The sequence below is a fragment of the Anarrhichthys ocellatus genome, unplaced genomic scaffold, assembly GCF_004355925.1.
Source record: "Anarrhichthys ocellatus isolate YVR2014 unplaced genomic scaffold, GSC_Weel_1.0 scaffold22, whole genome shotgun sequence".
Lineage (NCBI taxonomy): Eukaryota > Metazoa > Chordata > Actinopteri > Perciformes > Anarhichadidae > Anarrhichthys > Anarrhichthys ocellatus.
The window spans coordinates 4830315-4855604 of NW_022280052.1; the positions used below are offsets into that span (position 1 = coordinate 4830315).

The following is a 25290-nucleotide window of genomic DNA, read 5'->3' on the forward strand; positions in this document are numbered from 1 at the left end:
TCTCTCTCTCTCTCTCTCTCTCTCTCTCTCTCTCTCTCTCTCTCTCTAGCTTCCAATCCTAAACTCTGTTTTCTTTTGCTCGCTCACCCTGTCTCTCCCCCAGCGGTCCCTCTGTGGTATCAATGCACAGACCTGCTTAAAGCCTGTGTCTCTATGCTGTGGCGCTGGGTAATCAGTTAACCTGATTAAGCTGCTGATGAAATTAAATCATTTCAGTAAGTGAAAATAATAATATGAGTAATGGGTGCGGGGGATGGTGGAGCACCCCAATGCATTTGCTGCAGTGCCAGCCAGTCAGAATTTACCTCTCTCTCTCTCTCTCTCTCTCTTACTATAGCTCTCTCCTCTCTGTAAGATAACTGATGGCTCACAACAAGTGCCACTGTATCACACATTTTTACATCACATAAAAATGAATGACATGTCTTATCTTGACCAACACTCAGACTTACACTCCCAGGGTTAGTGATTCAGTTGCCTGTGCAGCTTACACTGTAGAGCAGAGCACCAACACACTGGGGTTAAGTGGCACGTGTAATACTATATAGCAAATTGGGTAAAGCATATTAACAGCATTTCAAAAGTCGGAGGTCTTATTCTCTGTGTCGGTCAGTGGGTAGAGAAAAGCACTACGGTTAAGTGCTCACTGAGTAGAGATTAAGTTGGGCGTGCTATTCATGGCACTGTAAAGTACCTTTCATGACAAAGTATTGCATTGTATTTGCAACAGATGGTGAATAGTTAATTATGCTGTTTAGCACAGCAATAGGAGTTCCAAGGTTGTACTTTCAATTTTCACCATTCATCAGTATACTGTATTTTGGGAAAAGTGCCCACTAAATGTGGTATTTGATCACAAAGCCCTTTTGTACAGAGCTGTATGACCCCCTACATACAGTTATAACTATACCAGGGAAAGAGTTTTGGTTTGATAGCAGTAATTCACTTGGAATAGGATTAGGCAGGAGAGTTAAATGAGTCTAAAGGGCAGACCTTTTAAGAGGGCCACACTTAGCATGATAGAAAACAGAATGCAACAGCAGGCATGAGTCCGCAGATTAACAGCCGTGGCAGCGGCTATGCTAACCAGAGGCTGATTAACGGCTTTGCACCTGTCACTTGTAATGATATTAAATGGTGTAGTGCAGTTAAAGACAATTATGGATAATGATGGCACTCAAGCCAACCCAAAAAGAGAATGACACGAATCAAAATCCAGAAAAGGTCAACTGGAGCCTGTAGGTTTAGCTTTGGAGTCATGCTGAGCCAGCCAGCTGTTGCATGGAGTGGACATGTAGTGCTTGCCATCACGGTAACCCGAGGCTACTGTTTTTCCCCTTGCAAGATTTGAAAGCCTTCTTTCAATGACATATGCATAGAGCAAGTTGCGATGTTTGAAACTTGTCCAAATTGGTTGAATAGTTCTTTAATGTTGTAAAGATGTTTTCTGCAGATTAATACTTTTTTATCGGATTACCTACTGAATGGTTTCTGTTGTGTCTTTGTTGTGTCTTTTGTGTTGTGTCATTGCTGCCTAAGTGCTATAATCACAGCAGTGTAGAGGACCAAACTGAGCTGCCCAAATGCCAATCATCAGCATATGCTGACAAGTTTGCGAACACTGGTCAATGGGATGCTTCCACAAGGCTTTTGTGCCGCTTTAATAAGGTAGGCCAACAAAGAAGGACGGTTGCATGCTGGGAAGATAAAGATTCCTGTTAAGCACCCCCGACTTGTCTGTTGAAACAAATGTACCTGTGGAGTAGTCAGAGTTTTCTTCTTCTTTTGTAACCCAAATAATGAGGCTTCTTTTGATATCTTTAAAATTAGGAAGATGGTCATCAGATAAGACTCATTTAGATAGTTTTTTCTTTGTTCATATTTTAGCTTCAGCATTTACACTGTAATAAAGAAAATTGAATGTGACTGAATGTGTGTGTCGGTGGGCTAAAACAAGAACAAAACAAAACAAAAAATCAAAAGTGATATGGTACTTTGAGAATTTTTGGCACACTGCAAGGTGTAACTGCAGCATGTGTCTCATGGCTCTATTGTAGGATGATTGTTGGCATGGGTGGCAAAAGCCTGCTTCCGGCAAAATAAACAGCAACGTCACCGTTGACCAATATCGCACATGCGTCAATTTTATTTGTCCTGTGAAGATTTGTCATCACAGAGAACACCCCAGTACACATCATAGAAATGCAATTGCAAAGCCATTATAGGTGACTGGCCCTTTGGGAATCCTAGGATGCTATCAGCCCATGTCATTGGTCGCCGTCTCCCCTCCACACTCAGGCTGGCTAACCCTGAAGTAACACTCCCTCGATGAGTGATCTATTTATTTTTGCATGGCCGCCTTTATCGCCTCAGCCTGTAAGCTTCAGGGGGAAGATGGTATCAGAGTATATTCCTAGGCAAGTAAGTAATCGGCATACATGCCGTTTATTCAGGAATGGCTGCCGGTGCTGTATCAGGTCAGAACAGCTGTATTGATAGTATCATAGCTCCATGAATCCTCCATCCCTGCTTCTTGCTCACTGCTGTTTTGGTTGGTTTGCTTGTTCGCCCACCTTTTTCTGCCATCCCTTGCTCCTTCAGGCAGATTCCCTTTGTCAATTGCCTGATTTCATTTGTCTCAAATCCACTTACTCTGTGTATTTTTTCCAGCTTCGTTATTGTAGTCTTTGCAGGCCTCTGTCTACTGTTTTCATACCATACAGGCAGCCTCAATGTGATGCAAAGCACTGACAGGCCTTGGCAAAATCAGATACATTAGATGTAACACCGATAGAACAGGCCGTTCGCATTACAGATCTAGCTAGAGGAGTACGAGAGCACAGCACCTTGTATGGCAACTTCTACATAGATCATTAATGACACACAGAAGAGGGAGTATATGAGAACATATTGCTCTGTCTTGTTCTGAGGTTTGTAAAGTGAAGTGTATAGGCTTGTCATTGATTTTCCAAGCTTCAAGGGAACTTGGTGTAAAGAGATTATGCATGGCTGATCATAAATAGTCATGAAGAGGACACAGCATGCAGCCTAAAACAGTGTAAATGAATGTACCTCTTTGAACCTAGCGATGAAATATCCTCCGTGCTCTGCTGATGGTAGCCTAAGTTAGAACCTCTCTGGACTGATTTTTGAGAACCTCTGATTTTTCCTTCTTGTCATTTATTTTCCAAGATTCAAAATTTCAAAATCACATTTCAGATTTTAATATGAATTACTCAAATGGCATGACTTCAAATGAGACATTGGTCAAAATAGAAGATTTTGAAATAATTATCACTTTAATTCATCATAATTGCATTGTGCACAGGCATTTTTAGAGAGTGAAAAATATAGTATGGCAGAGCTCTCCCTGTCCGAAAAAAAGGGAAACTTCCAACCGGCTTTGTATCATCGCACTGTGGATGCTATGTGCAAATGAACGATGTTCAGCTTCCCTCCGTGTTACCGGCACCTAGAACTCCCCCTTAATTGCTGGCGAGCGTCTGCTGGATGACGCAAACACACTTACAACCCACATAACAGCGATACAAAGCCGGCTACAAATCAGCAAAGGTTCCCCTTAAAGGCAGACAGACCAACCCTTCCTTTTGATTATTCGTCTGACTCAACTGACTGTCCCAATTTACCATAATTTAACACTCCCCAGGTGTCGACTACACCACGATGATGTCTGCAGACTGGATATGAGGTCATTGCTCTCCAGATTAACAGTGACCTCTGCTGTGCCACTGGCTAGCATCGTACTCAGTCAATCTTCTCCGAGTTGTAATGTGGCCGTGGGCTTCTGATGCATATTACAGCTCAGGGTGCTTACCCCAAAGGCTCTCATCATCTAAGAATGAGTCACAGCTCTGGCTCCAGCCCGGGGTAGATGTCAAGTGATTTGGCCCAAGGGACTAATTGTCCCCAGAGAGCCGGGAGCGTGCAGAAGGAGAACAATGACCACAGAGCACACTACACTGTTGTGTCTTTTCATTGAAATAATTGCTCAATCATGCGCGAGTATTGGCTTCAAAGTCCCCACAATCTTTGCTGGCTAGTGTGATGGTTCTTGAGTAAGTGTAGCAATAACAATTGTCCAAGAGGCTTAAATCGTACCCCTCCACATAACCCTTGCACCTTTACTGCCAGAGTGAAATCTGACTGATTACATCTCTCAATTGGTATTCAGACCTCGGCTATTGGTGGTTATAGTGTGTCTCAATCGAGTGGTGGTTTTTCAGAGCTCTGTGTAACCACAAATTGGCTTGAGTGTCATTTGTTTCAGCGAACATGGGGGAACTAGATGGGGAAATCACCGGGCTTTCCTTCCGGTATTACTTTTCACTCTGTTGTCTCCTCCTCTGATCTTCTGTTTGCATTTAAAGACATTTATTTACTACTTGTTACACTGAGAATATCCTTCTTAAGGGCATTCAATTATGACAAATGATTCTTAATGGAAAAGCTAGCTGACAGTGCGAATGCGGTCTGTGAGTATCTGGCTACAGAATGGTTTCTCTAACGTCGTTTTCTGAGAAAGAAAGAGTCGAGGAAAAGCACAATCCTTGCTTTTCCTGGTGTTTGTTCTTAATCCTCTCTGATTCCTCAATGCAGCCCTCTTGGAGAGCCAGATTCTTAATGAAATGCAGTTTACATTTTTATTCAAGACTTATCTCCTCAATTGGTTTATTCATGTGTCTGGCTACTTTACATGGCTAACTATAACCTTGCGTTCCTAAGGTGCATTTGTCTTATTGGTCAAAGGGTAAATTGGGATTAGAAAGTCTCTTGAGATAAAGAGAAAATGTTGCATACAGAAGCATGATTGGGCTTAGTCGTCAGCCGGTTTAATTTAACACTTTTAAGGGGATTTGGGAATGAGATTGTATGCATTCAAGTTTTATGGCAACATGGGCTCTATCCCAATGTAATAGCCCATGTATTAATTCATGGACAATTATTTAGCAATTGGTCAAATATGTCACCCCTAGCCAAGTCCTACAGTATGAAAATGTATTTTTCCGTTTTGTTTTAGTGAAATCACTAATGTGTGTTATAGCTTAATTTCTAGCATAATGTAAAAGTGTGCATACGGTTTACAACCACTTTGAATGATAGGACTCACACCCCCTCTTGTTCCTGTTCTTTTCACAGAGGACCTGCTCCCGCCAGGCTTCCCTAACATTGACATGGGCCCTCAACTCAAAGTGGTGGAGCGCACTCGAACAGCCACCATGCTCTGTGCTGCCAGTGGCAACCCTGACCCAGAAATCACCTGGTACAAAGACTTCCTGCCCATTGACCCCAGTGCAAGTAATGGGCGAATCAAACAGCTACGCTCAGGTAAGGAAAGCCCAAGCGTTATGTTGCTTTCTTTTTTCCACCTTACTCACTTGAAGATTCCACTGGACATTGTTGGCACATGGCTGATTTTGTGCTTTACAGCTAATGTGGCTTCAGAGTCCAATATTTGTTCCCCAAAATAGTTTGATAATATGAGAAGTGTTACTGAGAACAGTTTGTTGGCTTTTCAACAAGTCCGTATCTCCAGTTTAGAAGTTTAATAGAAGTTGAATTGCTTGTTAAGGAAGTTAATGCAACACTAATTGAAACAACATACATTTTAGCTAACTTTGTGCTAATGTAAACATTTTAGGAACTAAAAACTATGCTTTGTTTTAGGATAATTTATCCAACACGGCAGTACACCAAGTGATGTAAGAATTCATTCAGCCCATTTATAATCCTTATATTTAAGACCTGAAAATCAGCCAAACTACAGATACAACTCAATATATTGCTTTGAAAACTAAAACAAATGTATGTTGACCCAACTAAACTTGGGCATTCACCATGTTTAAAGCATTCGAACGTCAAAGCATGAGGGCAAGCTCAATTTCCTAGATTTCAACAGGAGAAGCGTACTACAGTATAAAGATCCGGCGTTACAGCCATAGTGCTCGGACCATGTTGTTATTTCCATAGATCATCATCATGAAGATAACAAACTGTGTTGTAAGACTCTAACATCACCGAATGAGGTCAAATGATTCACAACAACCCACAAGTGTGTCATAGTAGGCAATGAGAGCAAGGTCCACCTTCTACTGACACAATGATATGTTGTCTTGTTCCCATTGATGAAACCCCACTGAGAGGCCCAGTAAAGCAAAGTCTAATTATATTGCTAATTAAGTGCAGGGCCGGGAGTGGCCCCGGGCAATAAGGGGTAGATATTTTAGGTTGATGATTTTGTCACCAATCGAAAAAATCCAATGACCCCTATTGTTGCTGCAGATGCAATTGAGCGCAGACGCCACTAAATACAGAGTCTGTTGCCATTGGGTCTCTGGACCAATTGTGGGCCTCATGAGCTGTACACTCAAAATAATCTATTTATCAACTCATTATTTATGACTTGCCAAGTCCACAGGCACTAAGATGCCTTTAATTTGAGATATGTTTCATATTTAATTTACGGGTGCACAGTTTTGAGGTAGATGTTTAACTGTTAAGATTTCAAGGCAAAACCTGCTGTCAAAGTATGTGTGATTATTCTCTCTCTCTAGGATGATGTACATCTTGATGAAAAGTAGCCCGATGACCTTCTGGGTTGACGAATTGATAGGTTGATTTTTTTTTAGGTTGTGTATAATCATATGGCAGGCCAGCTCTGCTCTAAACATGGGTTTACCTGTTGACTTTATCACATGGCTTTGTGAGTTTTGAGCCTTTGTGAATGATTTTTTAAATTCATTTTATTTATACAGCAGTTTTTTTTTCTTCTTAACAATGGTTCAAAGTGCTTTACAAAAGAAATTCAAACCGAACAAGGTGATGCTGGACAAATGAATCCAGCTTCCTGTCTGTTGTCTAACCTGTGTCTCATCTGTCTTTATCTGTTCCATGATTTTGTCAATTTGTCTCTGTGTGTCCTTTCTAACTGAACTGGACTGCTGTTTGTTTTTCTCTCTCTCTGAGTGTTTTGTCTGTATTTGTGTCTGAAACTCAGATGTGACTCACATCGCAGAGTCTTCAACACCTTTCATTTGGCCGTGACCCATAACACAAGTTAAAACTGAAAAAATAATAACGATAATAAAAATAAACCAAACAATAAATGAAACTGAAAAAAAGACAAAATATTTGATGTTTTACAATTGACGTTAAGATTTTTCCCATTAAAATGCCTCTTATTAGAATTATAAATTTAAATTGATGCGACATTACATGAAACATCACTGCCCCTTCCATGGTCTGTCATGGTAAAACTGCTAAGATACTGCAGTAGGACACAAGACCCAATTATAGTCCCTTTTAATTCTTGCGTGGCAGTGACTTCAACCTCAACCTAAAATGAACTATGTTCTTTCCCTTTTTTTATTTACTTTCCTCTTGCATTGTCATTTTCAGAAGCCTTTGGTAAGTGTCTCGCAAAGCCCAGAGAGCCCATCCGCTCTCCTTGAAGCAGATGGCATATTTAAACTACTTTCCAAAATGCATGCATTCCTTGCTCTCCCCTCACCCTTGTCGTCTTTTTCCACTTGTTCCCTATGTTCTGTTTCTTTTGCTAAACTTTTTCTTTTCTTTCGCCCACACTCCTTACTTTATCCTCTTTCACCCCCACCATGATGGAACTTCGAAAGGCAAATCAAGGACAAGCAGCAGATTGAGTTGGGGAGGGGGGTTAGGAATCATAGTCCATCTTTGAGCAGCACACTTTTCATTTATACGGGGAAGACTTGCTGAGCAAGTCTTTTGAGGCAACATTCTGCTTCAAGCTAATGCTAATATGCATAGTAAGACTGGCACTGCCCAGTTCAATCACCGTGTCTACCATATTTGAGAAACTTTACTGGACTATTTGAGGTCATAAGTACCCTGTGCCAGGTGACCTTGTAAGCTGTGGCTTTACATACTTTTCCCCCGACCACATCATCCAGAAACGACACTGCTGATGCCTCCTGTCACGTCCATTCTTTCTCTCTGCTGCGTTGCAAGACAGTGGGGCTTTGAGGAAATAATTGGACTCTGCTTGAATCCAAGACTATTATTGCTTCGCAGTCATAGCCTACAGTATTTTTGTCTTCTTGGTGAGACATACGGCAACACTTTCCTCCAGAAAAACACTGTTGTTTTGTACTCAGGTGTAAATGATCAAACTTCGCTTCTCACAATAACAGCTTCGTTGTCCCAAAATACACTTGGAAACTGCAGCAAGTGCAGAGAGTGGCTGAACAACTCTTGAGTTCTTTCCAGGCGGAGGTCTCTGCAGTACCGCTGTATTGCTGAACGCTCCAATCCCACACTTGGGCTAGGTCGACTCTCTGGTCTTGGCCAAATGCTTTAGGAGAGCATTTTTAGTCTCTTGCCAAATTGGCTCACATCCCCACTGGCTTACAGACCTGTAGCTAAGACTCTATTGCCCATGCTAGAGAGCGAGGGCTCAAATGATAGCTATATTTGGCCACATTTTGTACTTCTCCTGACTTATTGAACTACTTGCAAAAAATATACCCAGCCACTTTAAGCTGGTATGTTTCACTTATAGGTCATGTGTGTATGTAGGAGGGCTGAAAAGGAAATGACTTTCCCTTGTTTCAATACCAAGGCTCTCGTACGGTAATGTTAGTGCTGGGGGCTTGCCTTTTTCTCTGTAGCCCTTTCACTGGAAAGCTCATTCAGCACCCAGACAGGATTTATGCTGATGAGACAAAGGCCTGCACGCTCAAGCCCCCTAGGCTGCCATCTTCTCATGTCCTCAGCACTTCGAGTAGCCATCTTGGGTCTTAGTATTTAGTATTTTAGTATTTTTTGATAATAAATGTATTTCCAAAAATCCCAAAACATTCTCGTGGCATCTTTTCAATGTGTATTTTCAGATTCTCCTGTTGATCAGATTGCTGTTGACAATGTTTGGGTGCTACCTGTTTGCTTTTTTTGCCTCAGGCACACTCTCAAGCCTCAGGGGGTGACTCTGATGGCTGCTTTCCCATCGAGGGAGGTACAATTGAGACCTCTGGGAAGGAGATGGGGGAGCAGAAAGGGGAACATGGGAAGCGGGTTGGAAAACATGAGTTTGAAAATGAGTTTAAAAGCATACTCAGCCTCCAGCTCCAGCAAAAGAATCCCCCACCTTTCTCATGTGACCTTCACTCCGTCTGATGTTGAAGTGTGCATACCAATCTGACTTATTCCCACCTAAAAGAAAAGACAACATTGTAATAATGATGTTGAATATATACGTACATATACAGGAAGATAGGGCATCCAGCGCTTGTTTGTTGGATAGCTGCCTAGCTGGCTGACTCGTTATTTATGGGCCAGACCATGCTGTGCTGGCGGGGCAATGATATTTGCATCATGGTCCCCTGAGGAGCTCCTCTAGAGGTGTGGAGGGAGCTTGACATTTCTGTCCAAGTCCCTGTGGCTACAGACCCCAGGCCCTCGCTGGCCTTGTCAGCCAGAACTGATTAACCAGAGGCCAGAGAGACAGTGATTGGGAGGAGTGCACATTCATAAAGATTAAGGTCCTCTTTAATGCAAAGGTTTAAAATCATGACCTGACATTGGATGGCTCCTTTACACACACACACACACACACACACACACATATGTATGCACATCCCAATGTGAATCATGCTGAGTTCAATTGCACTTAATCTGAAATGAGCAAGAAAACGGTCACATTTGTTGACATCAAAGCTGCTCTGCAGGGAGTGGCTAGGAGCTCTGCAGATATGGCAAACAACAGCCAGCCAGGTTTTTCCCTGAGAACTGCTGCGACACCACCAAGATCCCAGGCGGGTTTCTGTGTTTATGAGAAGGTCAGCCAGACGCCCTCTGGAGGGTAGTCTGACTTTGACACTCGGCCAATCACCCAACCCCACCCGCCTCACACGCAGATGGGCAACATCTCTGGCCAGATTGCCTCTAGCCAGACTACATTTTCAATAATAATTTTAATATATTCAGAGGTTTGTTTAACAAAACAGATGGGGTGTTCTGTGGAGCAAATAATGCCGCATTTGATAATGCGAGGAGGTCAGCGGCCTGTTGAGGTATATTTAGGTCATCGTCACCCTAAGCTGATCAACCACTGGCCTACCAAAGCTTAGAAAGGGAGCTTATGGCAATATGGTTGCGTGCGCGTAGTCAGGTGGATTTGCCATTGTAATTGAATACAGACTGGCCACCCAAGACCCATCCTTTCTAGTCAGATCCTTGGCTATATTATTCAAATATTCGAAGTTCCAATGACCTAGGTCACTCATGTCCTTCTCATTTGTTAGTTTTTTTGTGGAACAAATTCCTTTAAACTGAACTCCCTCTATCTATTATCCCTCATCCTCCTTATTACTTTCCTTTCTTTTTTTGTCTCCCAGTCCTTTTATAAGGTCCTCATCTGATGGCCTTCTCTTTACAAACATGCTTTATTAACATTATCCTAACCTCAACCTAACTTTAACCTCAACCTCAACTAACCTAGTAACCCCTTAACACCCAACAGAAATGTCATCACAGCTAAAGCAAAATAAATCAACAGCTTCTGCAGCCTCTAATCTAACTCTAACTCTAACTCTATAACAATGTAACCTTCCCAGAGCCCTATTGTCCTTTTGTCTTGTGATTATCTATGATTATGTGGTCTCTAAAATCATTCCAGAAATAACTCAAATGTAACTGTTGTTTTGCCTGGGTTTTCAATGATTGTAAACTATTAATGTGTCAAATTAGTGCTTCTAGGGTGTGTTTACGAAAAAGGAAGACTAGAGATAGTCAATAATAAATGATGATCTCTATGAAATGTGTTCCTAAAGACATTTCCCACTTTCATCAGACAATGTGGAAATTTGTAACCATAAATTAAATTATAAAGTTAGATTTTAAATTACTGTATGGTTAGTGGCAGCAAATGCACACTTTCAGAGTACGAACATAAATCTTGTCTATAATTGGCAAAAAAATGTTGACATATTTTAAGAGTTATACATAAACACAGTGCAACACAGTGTACAGCAGCTTTAAATAACGGAAATGAACACCTAGGTACATTGCAAACCAGGCAGAACTTCAGATTGCCTCCTACCTGCTGGTATCACAAAGGATGCCTCTGTCTGCAAAGCTGCAACAACAATCCAATCAGAAGGTATTGTAAATTACATCCCACTGCCCAGCCACCCACACCTCTTATTGTGCTGTGTAGGATATGGAAGTTACTGGTACCACTTAACATCTACAAGCGTATTGGTACAGCATCGGCAGCAATGCAGGCTCACTTATGATTATAGCTTTTGGATAGTGACCGAAAGATTGAGGTTGCGGAGACGAGCGGCTGTAATGAGTTTCCTCTGTCGGGTGGCTTGGCTCGCCCTCAGAGATGGGGAAAGACAAGCAGAGGGTGCTTGTAGTAGAGCTGCAGCTCCTTCACATTGGATGGTAGCCAGTTTAGTTGGTTTGTGCATCTGATCAGGACGCTTCCTGGGCGTGATTGACTGGTAGGAGACCCCGGGGTAGGCCCAGAACACGCTAGATTATATAACTCATCTGGCTTTGGAACACCTCAGGATCCCCCAGGAGAAGGTGGACAATGCTGCTGGGGAGAGGGACGTCTGGACTACCTTATTTAGCCTGCTGCCACCTCGACCTGGCCTCAGAAAAGCAGCAGGAAACTAATAGATTGATGGAAGGCATTGTTGGTTAAGCTAGTTAGTAGGATGCTGGCATATGTTGTATTCAACTTGCAAGAATGCATGCACTCACACACAAGGGTGTAGTAGTACATGTAGTGTTAGGCTCAGAGGATAGTGCGTACCCTTGACCCTCAGCTCTGTGCCTGCAGGCCTTCTATGCTAAGTAGGGCACCTCCCCTGGCTTGGCACTGCCCTGCTGGCACTCTCAAGGGATGGCCAAGGGCACGTTGTAGCCATGAGTCATCCTTAGATTTAGAGAGGGAGACCAAGAGAAAGGCTAGAGGGCGAGAAACTTTGGGAAAGACTGAGACACACAAAACCTCAGAAATCGGGGGAAATTGAGAGAGAGGAATGGAGAAACAGATAAAGAAAAATTAAGAAAACAATGAATGGAGAGAGAAAAAAAGATTGGAAGGACAGTTTAATGCTTGGCAGAGAGAGGGTTGAAGTTAAGCTGGCTCCCCTTCCCACACTCAAAGCTCTGCCTGTAAGGGATACATTTTACATCACAGCAACAACCCGGGCTACGTTTAAAAGCCCACCAGCCACTGACTGGACAAGCTCAATATGTTATTGTCCCTAATGGGATATTGGCTGGCAGTCAGGCATGTAACACAATACAGACTCACGATAAACAAAGAATAGGGGAACATGCTACTCTCAGTGAAATGAAACAATGGAAAGAGCCAGGAGAATGAATGACCGGGGGGGGCTTGAGGTGAGGAGTCTATCTGTCACAGTTAAGCAGGTTTACGACTTGTAGGACAAATAAGAACTTCAATCTGTTTGATTTAACTTGTGGTTGCCTGAAGGTACAGCCTGAAATTCTAGTTCAGTGGAGACTCCATCAGCAAGTTTGTTTCATACTAATGTAGATACCCGGTATAGAATAGTGGCGCCTTTTAGTTGTTAGCTTCTTCAGCTCTGCCAATAAAGCATTGTGTTTCCTGTCTTGAAACGTCTATGGCAAGGAAGGGAAAAAGAGAAACTAATAAGGCGATGGAATGTGCCAGTCATATAAAGCTCCCAATATCTTTGTGATACCAGCAGTGACAGGTGTATTTTTGTCCTTTTTCTAAAAAGAAAAAAAAAAAAAAACACCCATATCTGAAAGCCCTATAAGAGATTACCTAATGGTTTGATAATCTAGTTCCAGTGATCCACCTTCCAGCCCAAATAACTCCTCTAACTATTACTAACCTTAACGTTGAACGAAACTGATGTTGTGTCTTCGTCTTTTGTCTCTCCTCCAGAGGCTACCCCGATTCGAGGTAAGATGTTTAACACAATGAAACAAAGGAGAAAGAAAAAATTTTCATTTATATTAAACCAGACATAACCGCTCCTAACTTCACCCAACTGGCATCATAGTGGGAATTTCATGTGGGCTTTTCCGCCTAAAAATATGACTCTTCTCTTCTATATCCACTAACATTAATATGTCATCTGTGTTTGGGTTCTGTGTTCTCTGTACACACTGTTTTGTGAGCGTGATCATATGTGTTTCACACCTTCTTGCTTCATGTCATCCTTTGATGTGCAGTTCCTGCACCTCTGTGGGCGTTCTGTGTTTGTGCCCCCCTACTATCACCTCCACATCGTCAGTGTCAGAAAACTACTGAGCAATTCAGATTGTGTTGCAGTTTGCTTATAATACACGATTGAGAAGGTTAAAAGCAGAGGAGAGGGACGGTGAGGGTTATTACTTGGCGGTTTGTTTACTTTGTGCCTCTGACATTTATATTGTTTGGACATGGACATGGGGCTGAAGGGTGGGGGATAGGTGATAGGAAGTTGTAGGCAATGGCCTTATTTGTTGATAGGACCAGGTTATTGAATACTTGAATCTTAGCAACCACCTTTCTTCCTTCTTCCTCTCTGCTCCTGTGATATCCTCCTCATCCTTCCATTCACCGACACAGCAATAGCCACATTCTGTTTATTAATGCACCTCCATAACTTTCATGAGCCCTAGATGCTGATACTCATGGTATGTCGGGGGAAAGTCCAGTAGAAATTACCGTTGATTTAGTTCTGTTCCTCCCCGTAACTGTGCGGCTCAGCAATTTATACAGGCAAAACTAGGGAGGCTACTGCGTGCAATGGCCACCTTTTCAAAACAGGCAACATGTACAACCGGCTCTTATAATGTCAGAGGATGAACAGGAGGATATCGAGGCGGGAAGGTAACGACAGAGGTAACGCAGTGTGATTCCCATGAATTTTACAATAGCTTTGTCAAATATTTCTTCCTCTTCCCTCATTTTTTTAAATTGTTTTTGTCATTTCTACGGACAATTTAACTTTCACTTGTAATTATCCACCAGGCTTTGTTGCTGAATCATTATCTCCCAGTTGATTCGGTGTGATTGTTGAGTCGTCTGTTTGTTTGTTGTAAAATGCTTTTGTTCCACAGGCTGAGCAGGTAAGTGAATACCTCAGTTTGCCATGTGTGTCCCTGTATTCTTTGGGAGAAGCTGAATGTATTTAGTCTCACAATTACAGTTTGGTACAGCTAAGGGGGTGATTCATGTGACGATCGAGGTTCTCCATCTTCAACCATTCCATACAAGCCATACGTGACACGACATTCCAAACACAAGCATGTTTTCAAACACATGAACACCTGATCTTTTAGACTAAATTCAGACCCTTCACTCCTTAAAAAGCCCTCAACCCAGACCTCCCTGCTCTGCTTTGCTTAAACAAGAAGGTCTCATTAATCACATTGTGGCGAACTAAAGCAAGCATGACATATGAACTCTGAATTTGCATAATAAGATGATAAGCTGCCTGAAAAGGGCAATTTCTCCCCATCCCGCTATACCGCGTGCCGACACTGACTCTCAGTCAGGAGTGTGTGGTGCTTATGTAGGAAGAAACGAATAGCATAGGATCGGGAGAGAGATGCAAATGTAATCAGGCTGTCTGAGAAGGACGCAAATGGTTTTGTTTGCATAAGTGCATGTACACACAAATGTAGACTTACATCTACTTTAAGTCGCTCTTGCACTCCTGACAATGTACCTTTTTTGAAAACATTTATTCAGGTTAGGCGTCACTTGACTTAATGATGAGTCATTTTACATCACTCTGTGTCAATTTTATTTATATAGCCCAATATGACAACTTTCAAATTTGCCTCATGGGGCTTTACAATCTGCACAACTTGCAACACCCTCTGTCTTTAGACCCTCGATACGTAATATAGGGACAGAGAGAGAGAGAGAGAGAGACACACAGATTGCACGCTCATGTGCTTGTGGGACAACAGACAAACAAAGAGTGAGAGAGATGCAGGGAAGTTTTCTCGTCCTCAGTACACGGACTATAAGTACAAGGCTTAATAGATTCGATGAGACTGAGCTGCTGCATGGATAATCGTAAAAGGTACAAGACCTGAAGTAATCAAAACACAAGCCACTCACTGAACGTTAAGGCAAAAGCAGAGTTAGACTGTCTGATGTAAGCAGGGAGCTTATGCCAGAGGAAGGTGGCACAATAGGAAAAGGCCCTGAAGCCTGCTGACCCAGAACAGAGCACTGAGCTTGAGTATTACCATAGCAAACATACTTTGTTCTTTCATATCAGTAAGAGTTTTAACCACGTGAGAGAGCTAGGCAAAATGTGATGTTAGATTGTCACGCCTTAGAGTGTATACACGTAGTGATCTATGGTGTTAAAAGCTGCACTGAGCTCCTGCAGTAGAAGCACTGAGGTGGAATCTGAATCCATAGTAAGCAGAAGATTATTTACCACTTTAGTAAGTGCAGTTTCAGTGGAGTGACAGGCCCTGAAAGCAGGCTGAAAAGTTTCAAAAACATTACTGTTGAATATCAGTCACAACTCTTTACTCGGTCGTGAGACATCTCAGCGAATTTTAGCCAGAGATGAGCAATTACAAATGTTAAATCTGCATTCATTTTGTTTCCATGCAAAGCCACCCAGGTTGCTGGCCTAGAGGTAAGCGACAGGTAGAAAGGTAGCTGGACTCCCTACCTGCTTCATTACGGATTTCATGGGAGCATTACAAGCCACCAGATGGGCGCTGACAACAATGGCGTCACACGTGGGACCCCATGCTGGTGCGATCACAGTATAATGACCTTGGCGTGGTGGCAGAGCATGCCCGAGTGACAGAATGGAGACAGAAGGAAAGGGAGACGGAGAGAAAAGCTGCTGGTTCACATCAGAAATCCGTACATTTCTGCACGTTGTTGCCCTCTTTAGTTACCCTCTGCCGACACAAGAGGTATTTTAAGTGATGTTCAACGATACAACAACAACAACTGAAAGGTTGTTTTATGGAACAATGCTGAACCAGCTTTAGTGAAAACTTATATAAATATATACCAGCCAGTAAAGTGGGATCCTAGTGTGAAACAGTGTTTGTATCTTCAGCTGCATTGTCAAACATGACAGGTTTGGCCTGACAAAAGCTCTAAAGTGCATCTCTAAACATCTAACTGTAGTTGCTTTATGATAGTGAATCTAAATATTTGTTGTCATGTGTTAGTGTAAATATATTCGTTACAGATCCTCCTGAATCATTAAGGTAGCTTACGGTATTGTACCCAGCCCTTTTCTGTGCACTTTAGTGAGTTTGATGGGTGTACTGGAAAGGTTGTAACTCTATGATCGGGTTTTAATTCCACTGTAGCAGAGCTTTAGTGAGCAGTGACGAGAGGAGAGAGATGAGAAACAAGAGACGACGAGAGACATGAACCGAAAATCAGAGATACAATGATGAAAAGAACAGTGTGCCACTGGCAGGCCTTAGTGGGCTGTGGAAGGAGCAAGAGGGAGGGAAAGAAAGAGTTCGACTGGGCCAGTCATTTTGTTGATCGCCTAAACAAATCAATCAAGGCCCGCTGGAGCACACTAATTGAATTACACAAATGGGACAGGGGAAGGGGGGAGGGGGGGCACACATGGCAAAGCTGCTACAAAGCAGCGACGGGGGTGGGCCGACCCCGGCTCCAGGCACTTTCTGAAATTAATCATCCATGCTTGCCCCTCCTTGCTCTTCTTTTATCCCCTCTTGTCTGTCTCTTCCACTCTTCGTCCCACCCGTCTCTGATTGTTTTGTTCTTTGTCTCTCTCTGTCTTTTCTATTGCACACAGTACCTCTCATAATTAAGAGTCTTTTTTTCCCTTTTCGTCAGATTTTCCCCACCGCTACACTTTTTTTTTTTCCGCTCTCTTTTTGTCAGTTCCCTGTCCATCCTAGACTAAAATTAGATCTATATATGGGTTTGTAAATATTGATATTTTGTTCAAAATTGTTGATATTTTTCTGCTGGTCAACAGCTGAAAAAAAAAGGGCATTAAAAGCCTGCAAATAACATTCATTTAATGTTCATTTAAATTAAGTGAGATGTCCCAGTGTCCCTAAATGTTGGCCAGAAATGTATAAAATGTTAACATACTGAAGACTACCGGCCCAAAGTATCCATCCTCTTAACGGCTTCATTACAAGAATGTCTTATCCAGAATCTGAATTGGCCTTCAAAAACATGTATTTGTTGAACTCTTCCCAGGCAGTCTTACTGTTATCACACCTTGGCACCTCAACCTCTTCAGATCAGCCTGCGGCATGCAGCGCTGTTAACCAGGGCAGCTGTCACGGCTGGGACAAATGTCCCAGAACCCATTACAGCCTTCTTTATCGAATGGATGAAGGCAGTGAACATGCTGCCCAAGACAGCCAGGAATGGATGGCAGTGGAGATTGAAGGTTGTGCGTGTTGGTGAGCAGGGAGGGTCACTTTGACTGAGATGGAGACTAATTGGTCCGCTTGGAAGTGAAGTCGTTATTATCGGGGACTTTATTCGCCTCAACTGTAGCCACTGTTTGGATCCTAATGGTGCAGCATACATCATGGAATAAGACGGAAAGAAAAAAAAAATGGGACCAATCTTTTCTCCTCTGACCCAGAAAAACATGACTTATTACTCAGCAGGGGTGGCCCTAGCTGGGGTGCACGGATGGTCGGTACGGCCTGTAAGTGGAGATCTTAGGTTCAACGCCCACAACCGCTCGCATGATGTCCTTCAACATTCATGTGTCCTTTTTTAAGTGTCCTTCAGCAAGATTAAGTAGCAAGTAAAGTAGTGCCCACTCAGTAATTGCAGCCTTTGTCGCTGGCACTATAGTGCTGCTGTCACATTTGTACCCGGAGTACATCAAACAATCAGGTGAAACATTTAAACTTTGCTGATATTGCATACAGTAAATGGAGCCATGCTTGTATTGATCATTGGCGAGCAGAATAGTCAACTGTCATGAGCAGTTTTTCCATGTTTCCTAATGAAATCAGGTCAAACTATGTTCTTTGGTATGCGTTTGTGATACAACTTCATACATGAAGACAGGGAAGACAGGGAAGACATGCCTTTTGGCCCCATGTACACACAGTAAGGGACACCCTGAATTGATGTTTGTCAAAAGGCAAGTCTTTATCAGTAAACCCCCTCCCCATTGTGTTAACCGACTTGGTGCGTGGTTTTTATTGTGCTTGTGAAAGATCATTTTCATCATTTATTTCTTTCCTGGTGTTTCCCTGTTTTCCTGATAAGAGGAAAAAAAAATGCCAATGGACACTTGCGCTCTGGTGAGCCGCAGGCCGGCAGGGTAGACCGAGCGCAATTATGCAAAACACAGAGAGTGCAGTCATATTTTAAAAAGAAAAGAAAAGAATTGGTAGGAAAGGGACACATGCTGGTGACAAAGGGTGGAGTTTGTTTTGTGTGCACACATGAATGTACATGCTGCTGCTTGAGATAGGACATCAAAGAGGGTTTGTTTGGATTTGTAATTCAAAAGCCCTTCGAGGTCTGTTTAAATGCTTATATTATCTGCCTGGTCTTTCTATTATATGGGTACAGAAATCATAAATGGCATCAATTTAGATTTTTTGTTTTTAGGTTATCAAAAGACTAAACATATGAGGAGAGTGTAAATGACAAAGTGGACTGAGGAGATAGGCAACTCACACAGTGTAGCACAACACATGTAACACAGGCGGGATATTGCATCTCCACTATGTGTGAGAGTAGCATAAAGCACCTCCAAATAGAATGAAGTTGTGATTTCTCTTTTAGTCTCCCTCTTCTGTCCCTCTACTTCTGGGCTTCCTTCATCAAACATTTGTTTGCACAAATCAAATTTTATCCAGGGTGTGCAATTTTATTAATCAGTGTTTTGTTGTTGTTGTTGTTATTCATTGTTTAGTGTTAATCCAGTTTAAGATAAATCGTAACTCACCTAGATTTCCCCAAGGGTAAGATGAATGCCTGTTCTCCTTGTAAGAGTCAAACTTTCAATTTTGAGACAGAATAATAATAGACGAAAATAAGGAATATGATATATGGATGAGAACAATTCTCCATTCCTCCTTCTCTCTCAGTGTTCCTTTACATCTCTTGCTTCCTTTGTCTCTCCCTCCTGTCTCTCCTCCTTGCTTCTCCTCCCTGCCCTCTTCCTCGCTTTTATCTTACCTCACTTGTTCTCTCCCTCTCCCTCTCTCTCCCTCTCTCTATCTCTCTCTGTTCTGCCAGCAGAAGGACTCTTTATGTGTTCTTCACAGACCCACTAAATAATAGCTAGAATATGTAATGAAGCCAGTAGGGGCTTGGAAACAATAGATAATGCCACCTAGCGAGACGTCTCCACCAAAGATGGAGAGGAAGAGATGAAACTCCCACCATTCCCTCAAACACTCCCTTTTTTTCTCTCTCCTTTCTCCCTCTCTTCCGCCAGGAGGTACAATTCACAGCAGCCAATGTTGGTTTTAATTGGCTCTCAATTAATTTTGTTTGGCTCATTATCTGTCACCCTCCGCATGTTGGTGATTGTGTTTTGTTGACCTTCAGATGACATTTGTGAAATATTATTTTCAGATGAAGACATTTCTGTTTATTGGAGGCTTTTGCAGACCTTCAGCAGTTGGCACACAGCGAATGAAAACATATGAAATATAGAGCGTTTCCTCTGATTTAACTGTCTGGTCCACCACAAGCCTTTCAGCATTATTATTTATGAAGCGATGAAACAATTGCACAAACGTCAACCTAAGCCTTTCAAAGATTTTGTAATTCAGCACAGGGACCTATGGCTGACGAGCCGCTGGCAGAGCTTTCTGGAACGGTCCACCTGGAGTTGAACTTCACACAGTCCTTACTTTGTGGTCTCCCCGGTGTTGAGGTGGTAGGCTTCTGAGCACATTCCAAGCCACCTGCCACCAGGCTGGCATTTGCTGTCGCAAGCACACATCAAACACATCCAAATCAGATCCTTGCATAAATGCAGAGCAGAAACTCTACCACCTGCACTCTGCAGGTAGACATTTTCATTTGGTTCATGAGCTGTGTGCCAGGAACAGCTCCCTCTGGGGGATGAGGGGGATCTGAGCTTTTGAGGGGAAATGAAGAGATTTTTGTTACTTCAGGTCCGTTTTTCTTTTTCTCAGAGTAGATATCTCAGTACTGACTCCAAGGTGTAAAAATACTCTTCGAGTTAAAGGCCGAGGCCAAGGTGGAAGAGTGACTCATCTTTATAATTAAGCAGGATCGATGGTCTCATTTGTGGCACAGTTATTAGACCAATGTTCCAGGATAGTAGCTTTGTACAACATTGTGTTCTCTCTGCTTGCTGATGTGACGGAGTAGGTTATGGTATATTACAAAGGATCCTGGGCAGCGGCTGGCGTATTGATGCTGCCTGGCTAAACGCTAACGAGCGATGGTGCTGCGTTTGTCAGGGAGGCCTGGGCTGCAATCTGTCTGCTGAGCCAGCCAGAAGCCCTAATGATATCATCAGGAAGTGCCGTCAACAGCGCTGTAACGAGGAGTGATCCGACGCCCGCAGTTTCACCTCCCTCCTCCGTGCCCCACACCCCTTCTTCAGTGTTGTTGTCGAGCATTTAGCTCGGGTTTGTTTTCAAGAGATGAAATCTAAAAAAGTGATACTGTAGAGAATCAGTTTGAAACACGTAAGCCAGAGGGGTTCATTTCAAACCGTATACCCGATAATAAGACTGAATGAATGAAATGCAGTGAAGAGTAACGAAACACATGAATAACAAGTAAAGAGAATACAAATGATTAAAAACAACCCAAACACAATGGTAGTTGGTTTCATCAGTTCATATCAATATATTTTTTATTTTCTTCTCCGTAAATGTTCACAGTTTATAATGTAAGAAGTGTCTTTTTTCTGATGAGTTGCTATCACCCACATCTTTGAGCAGTTTAACAACAGGGGGGCGGGGCAGAGTGTTCATTTGGACATGAACTTTATGTCTGGATATTTTCCCATGACCCCTCTTCCCCCAACGCACACATACTCTCCCTCGTGGAGTGCTATGCAAAGGTTAACGTGTTCGTCTCACTCAGTTTACAAAACCATCTCAACGCCCTTCTACATCACCTTTCATCACACTTACATCATGATTTTGTTCTTATGGTATTTTTTTAAGAGATATCATGTCTTAAATGAGTTGCATTCACCAGCATAGCTACAGATTCAGTGTGATTCAGTCCACATTTGTATTTATTGAATCCCACCTCTTTTCATTTGTGGATGGCTGAGGCTAGAGAGGAACCCAGTTTGCCGTGGCACTCTGCATTAGCATTGCAGAGAGAAAGGATTGTTGACAAAATGGTCCTGTGAAATTCAAGATACCTGGCATTAAGCAGATGTTGTCTGACTCCTTTATGCACTGTCACTGACAAATGGACTAATCACATGCTCCCTGCTTTCTTTCTTTCTCTCTTGTTCTCTCTCTTCCCCCTCCCCTCTTGTCTTTTTTTTTTCCCCACGTTGTAATTTTCCAGGTGCCTTGCAGATCGAGAACAGCGAGGAGACCGACCAGGGGAAGTACGAGTGCGTGGCGTCTAATGTGGAAGGCGTGCGCTACTCGTCCCCTGCTAACCTTTATGTGCGAGGTAGGGAGCAATCCGGCCCCAGAGCCAGGCCAAAAAAACATCCACCCATGTTAGCTAACGTGTCTGAACGGTGCAGCTCAGCTTTAAGTAGCATTACTGTTGAGCTTAACAAATGATAAATGCTTCCATTCTAGTGTATTTGCACAAAATGTATTTTGCAAAATAATATTACCCGTGTACTATAAATCTTTTAGCATTGATAGTTTTGCCTGCCCAAAAAAATGTAATTTCACATGCACTGAAACTTCCAAATGTAAAACTATAATTGACCAACTAATGTTCTTCTCTGTTATGATGTTATGCTCCATTTTGTCTCTGAATGCCCTCCCCTACTCGCTCGGAAGGAAATGTGTAGCACAACAAGCCGTATGTCTTTACTTTATCAGTTGTAAGACACCTGCAGTTGTGTGCCCGATAAAATGTTTCCGCCTCCGTCAAAGTTATGGAACCCAAAAAAGAGTCGGAAAGGTCCTCTTTTTGATTAGCTTTTTTCAGGTACAGGAGCACGACGGTAAGTCTTGATTTTGATTGAATGGCAAGGTATTTATGCCCACCAATCAAAATCTCAACCCCTTCTCCTTCTCCAGATTTGGGGGGGGGTAAAAGGATTCCCTTGTGGTGAATTTATAGAAAAGGACTCTTAACACAGTCCGCTGCTCTGTATTACATAAAAACTGTTCTATTGCATAGATTTTAAATAGTGCACTTCCTCTACTTCTCCTTCATGGTGTTCTGGAGCATAAATCCATAGTATTCCCCCGTTTCGTCTTTGGGGTATTATCTTTAAATCCTTTTGCAGTCAGGAGTAATTTTGGCTGGCATGATCCAGCAAAGTGAAGATATGAAAAATAATCAGTCACAGAGAACGTTGAGTTTCATGCAATGAAGACAAAAGCCGACCCTGTACTACTAATGCTAAATGACAATGACTCCCTGTTGAGGGAGCTCAGATAAATTGAAGCAGATGCATTTTCGACATGTATTATTTATATTGTGCATATTAAATAAAGATGCCTCGGTATCTACTCAGTTTGTTCCCTCTGCTGTGTACCAAATAACTTTGTTCCCGATAAATAATTCACTAGCCTGACATTATAAAATGGGTCAGGGAGCTGCTTTTTCATTATTACTGCTATTATCATACCCTGTGAAGTAGCAGCACAGGGAAGAAAAAATGCAACTGTGAGCAGTATAGGTTGAATAATGGTTCATCAAGATTAGTGTCTCTTCTTGCCAGCATTCATCCTGGAGGCTCATGCTGCCTCCACTGTGATGCAGTGACACTTAATGTCAAGTAGCTATCCCATTTTTTTTCCCGCATACAGCATGGTAGATGTTAAAAGGTTCGTGGCAAATTGCAGTCAAGAGCTCTGCAGCAATCGTTAAATAACAATAATGGGAACACTTTGTTGACACAGCACTGGGATATTTAGTAGTTCCTTTGGTCAAAAACACGCAGCTTATACCCTGATATCATTTCCAACAATTCATGCAATCTTCATGAACACCGGCTCCATCAGCATGCTTTTAAAAAGCCTACACGAGGGTCATAATTAGTCAGGCACTTTCACACTATGTAACACACTTGTTATGCCTTGATGGTGTCAACCTTTTGTCTGTTTTCAGTTAACTTTTGTCAATCAATTCTGATACTTGATGTTGACTGTTTTGTTCACAAAGCGAAATGCACTCGAGATTAGCAGCTGTGGTAGGGATCAATTTCCAACAACAAAAAAAACAATCCTAAATTTGATCTGGCGCACACTGTACCGGGGAAAATTGAGCCGACTTCCCAAACAGAAACCATAATGACAGTGTTACTGATTGGCTTCTAACAACATTTACTGTCACTGTCTTGAACTGCAGCTGCTAATTTCAGCCCAAACTGTGTCTTTTTTTTCTTTTCTATCTCTCATTAGTTTTTCTTTAATTTCTCTTTATTTGGTTTCCTTCTCTAACAAAAGCAAATACAGCCACCACAGGAGCCTCTCCTTGTGGCTATAAGGAGCTTGTGAAAATTTTGAATTATGAGTATGGTACGCTTGATTTGACTCCAGTGGCGCCTCACTATTTTTTTCTGACCAGGCGAACAGTGCGGCCACTGGGGTGTATCTAATTGTTTTGGTTTATTTAAGGGAGGGGGGTGGGGTGGGGAGGGCGGGGCAGGCAAGTGTACTTTCAAGACGGGTGTCACTGATAGCAGGGACAAGGGAAAATGAGCAAAAAAGGATTAAAGAAAAGGGAAATGTAGCTGCAGCTAAACACCTTGAGGTGGCTTTTTTTACTCTCTCTGTGTTTCCCCTATTTTTCTCTTCTCCTCATGTCATTGTGTTCTGCATCAACCCCTTTACATCCCTCAGAGCTTCGAGAAGGTTGGTGTGTTTTTTCTTTTTTACTTTTTTGAACCCACATTTGAAAGAAAAAAAAAAATCAACATGTTGAAAAATTTTAGCTATATTTGCCTATTACAGAGCTCGATACGTTACTAATTTGAAGCAATACTAATCAGTTTATCCAAACTGCTAAATGATTATGAAAGAAATGTTTCTCTATTACCGAGGAAGAAATGATGAAAGCAAACCTGATTAGCTCGGGTCTTGTTAATTTACTTTTATGTTTGCATTGTGGGGCCTTTTCTCGTTTTGCATTCTTTGGTATTGCTTCTGCACCTAAAGGCTTTCTTGCATGTCTTGTCATGGGAACCCAGCACGTGGAAATATCAGAACGTGTTGCATGATGGGAGAATGTAACTGCGCTTGCATGCTTGTACAGAATCCCTTTGGCCGTGTTGGTCTTTTTCTTTCTGCCTTCCCTGTGTTTCGTTCAGTTGTTTCCTCCTCTTTCTTTGGTTTCTCAACAAGTCTTTTCCCCGATACAACCTGTTTTTTGGCTTTCCTTTATTCGGTTTATTTTTTTGTGTTGTGTTTACGGTGTTGTTTGTGTGTTTTCCTTTTGTTTCAGTTCTGTTCCTGACCTTACTTTTCCGTTCAAAATGTGTGTCTATTTGTGGTTAATTTGTTTGTGAGATTTGTGTGTCTTTTTTCACAATGACGCTGCTCTGCTTCTTGATTCTCGGAGTGCAAATGCCGAATGAAATAATAAGTGTGTATACAGCCAGTGTTCCTGTCATCTTGTTTATAGCGATCCATTACTGGGAAAAGAAATGTTCACCTGATTGGGCTTGATTGGGTTCCATGGTGATTTCAGGCAGCCATTAAGGGATGCCATTTACAGTGCCGCGTGGATCAATAACAATATAATGACTTTGACATCACATTTGCTGTTGCTTAGCGGGTGCTCAAAGATACTTTTATTTTCAAATGGTGGCAGCTAGATGAGATTAGTTTTCTTGAGTGACTGCTGTTTGTGTTCCCTTCGCAGTCATGACACTCAATCAAATTATAATTTATTATTCAAAAGCCCTCCTCCTCTAGTACACACACACACACACACACACACACTCTCATAAAATATAATTGATTTTCAGGTTGATGTGACCAAGTAAGAAAAGATGATTCTCTATCTGGACTACAACAAGATACCCAATTTACAATTTGTTTTAAGTATCATACTGTACTTTAACAATAATTTGGAGAATTTGCTAAATAATCAGAAATTAATACAAACCGAGTTTCACTGATATATAT

General features: G+C 42.1%; 1 protein-coding gene across 17 annotated transcripts in view; it reads left to right on the plus strand.

Moving 5' to 3' along the window:
- The window catches only part of ptprsa (protein tyrosine phosphatase receptor type Sa), a 178756-nt gene that overhangs the window by 80641 nt on the left and 72825 nt on the right, over positions 1 to 25290 (plus strand). For 8 of the 17 annotated variants that reach the window (XM_031859728.1, XM_031859727.1, XM_031859735.1 and 5 more), the window contains exons 5-9: positions 5158 to 5346; positions 7417 to 7425; positions 12950 to 12967; positions 21533 to 21643; positions 24004 to 24015. In XM_031859728.1, coding sequence (XP_031715588.1) covers positions 5158 to 5346; positions 7417 to 7425; positions 12950 to 12967; positions 21533 to 21643; positions 24004 to 24015 — 339 coding nt within the window. The remainder of the gene's footprint in view (positions 1 to 5157; positions 5347 to 7416; positions 7426 to 12949; positions 12968 to 21532; positions 21644 to 24003; positions 24016 to 25290) is intronic. The other 9 variants (XM_031859734.1, XM_031859737.1, XM_031859738.1 and 6 more) reach the window with 3 other exon arrangements.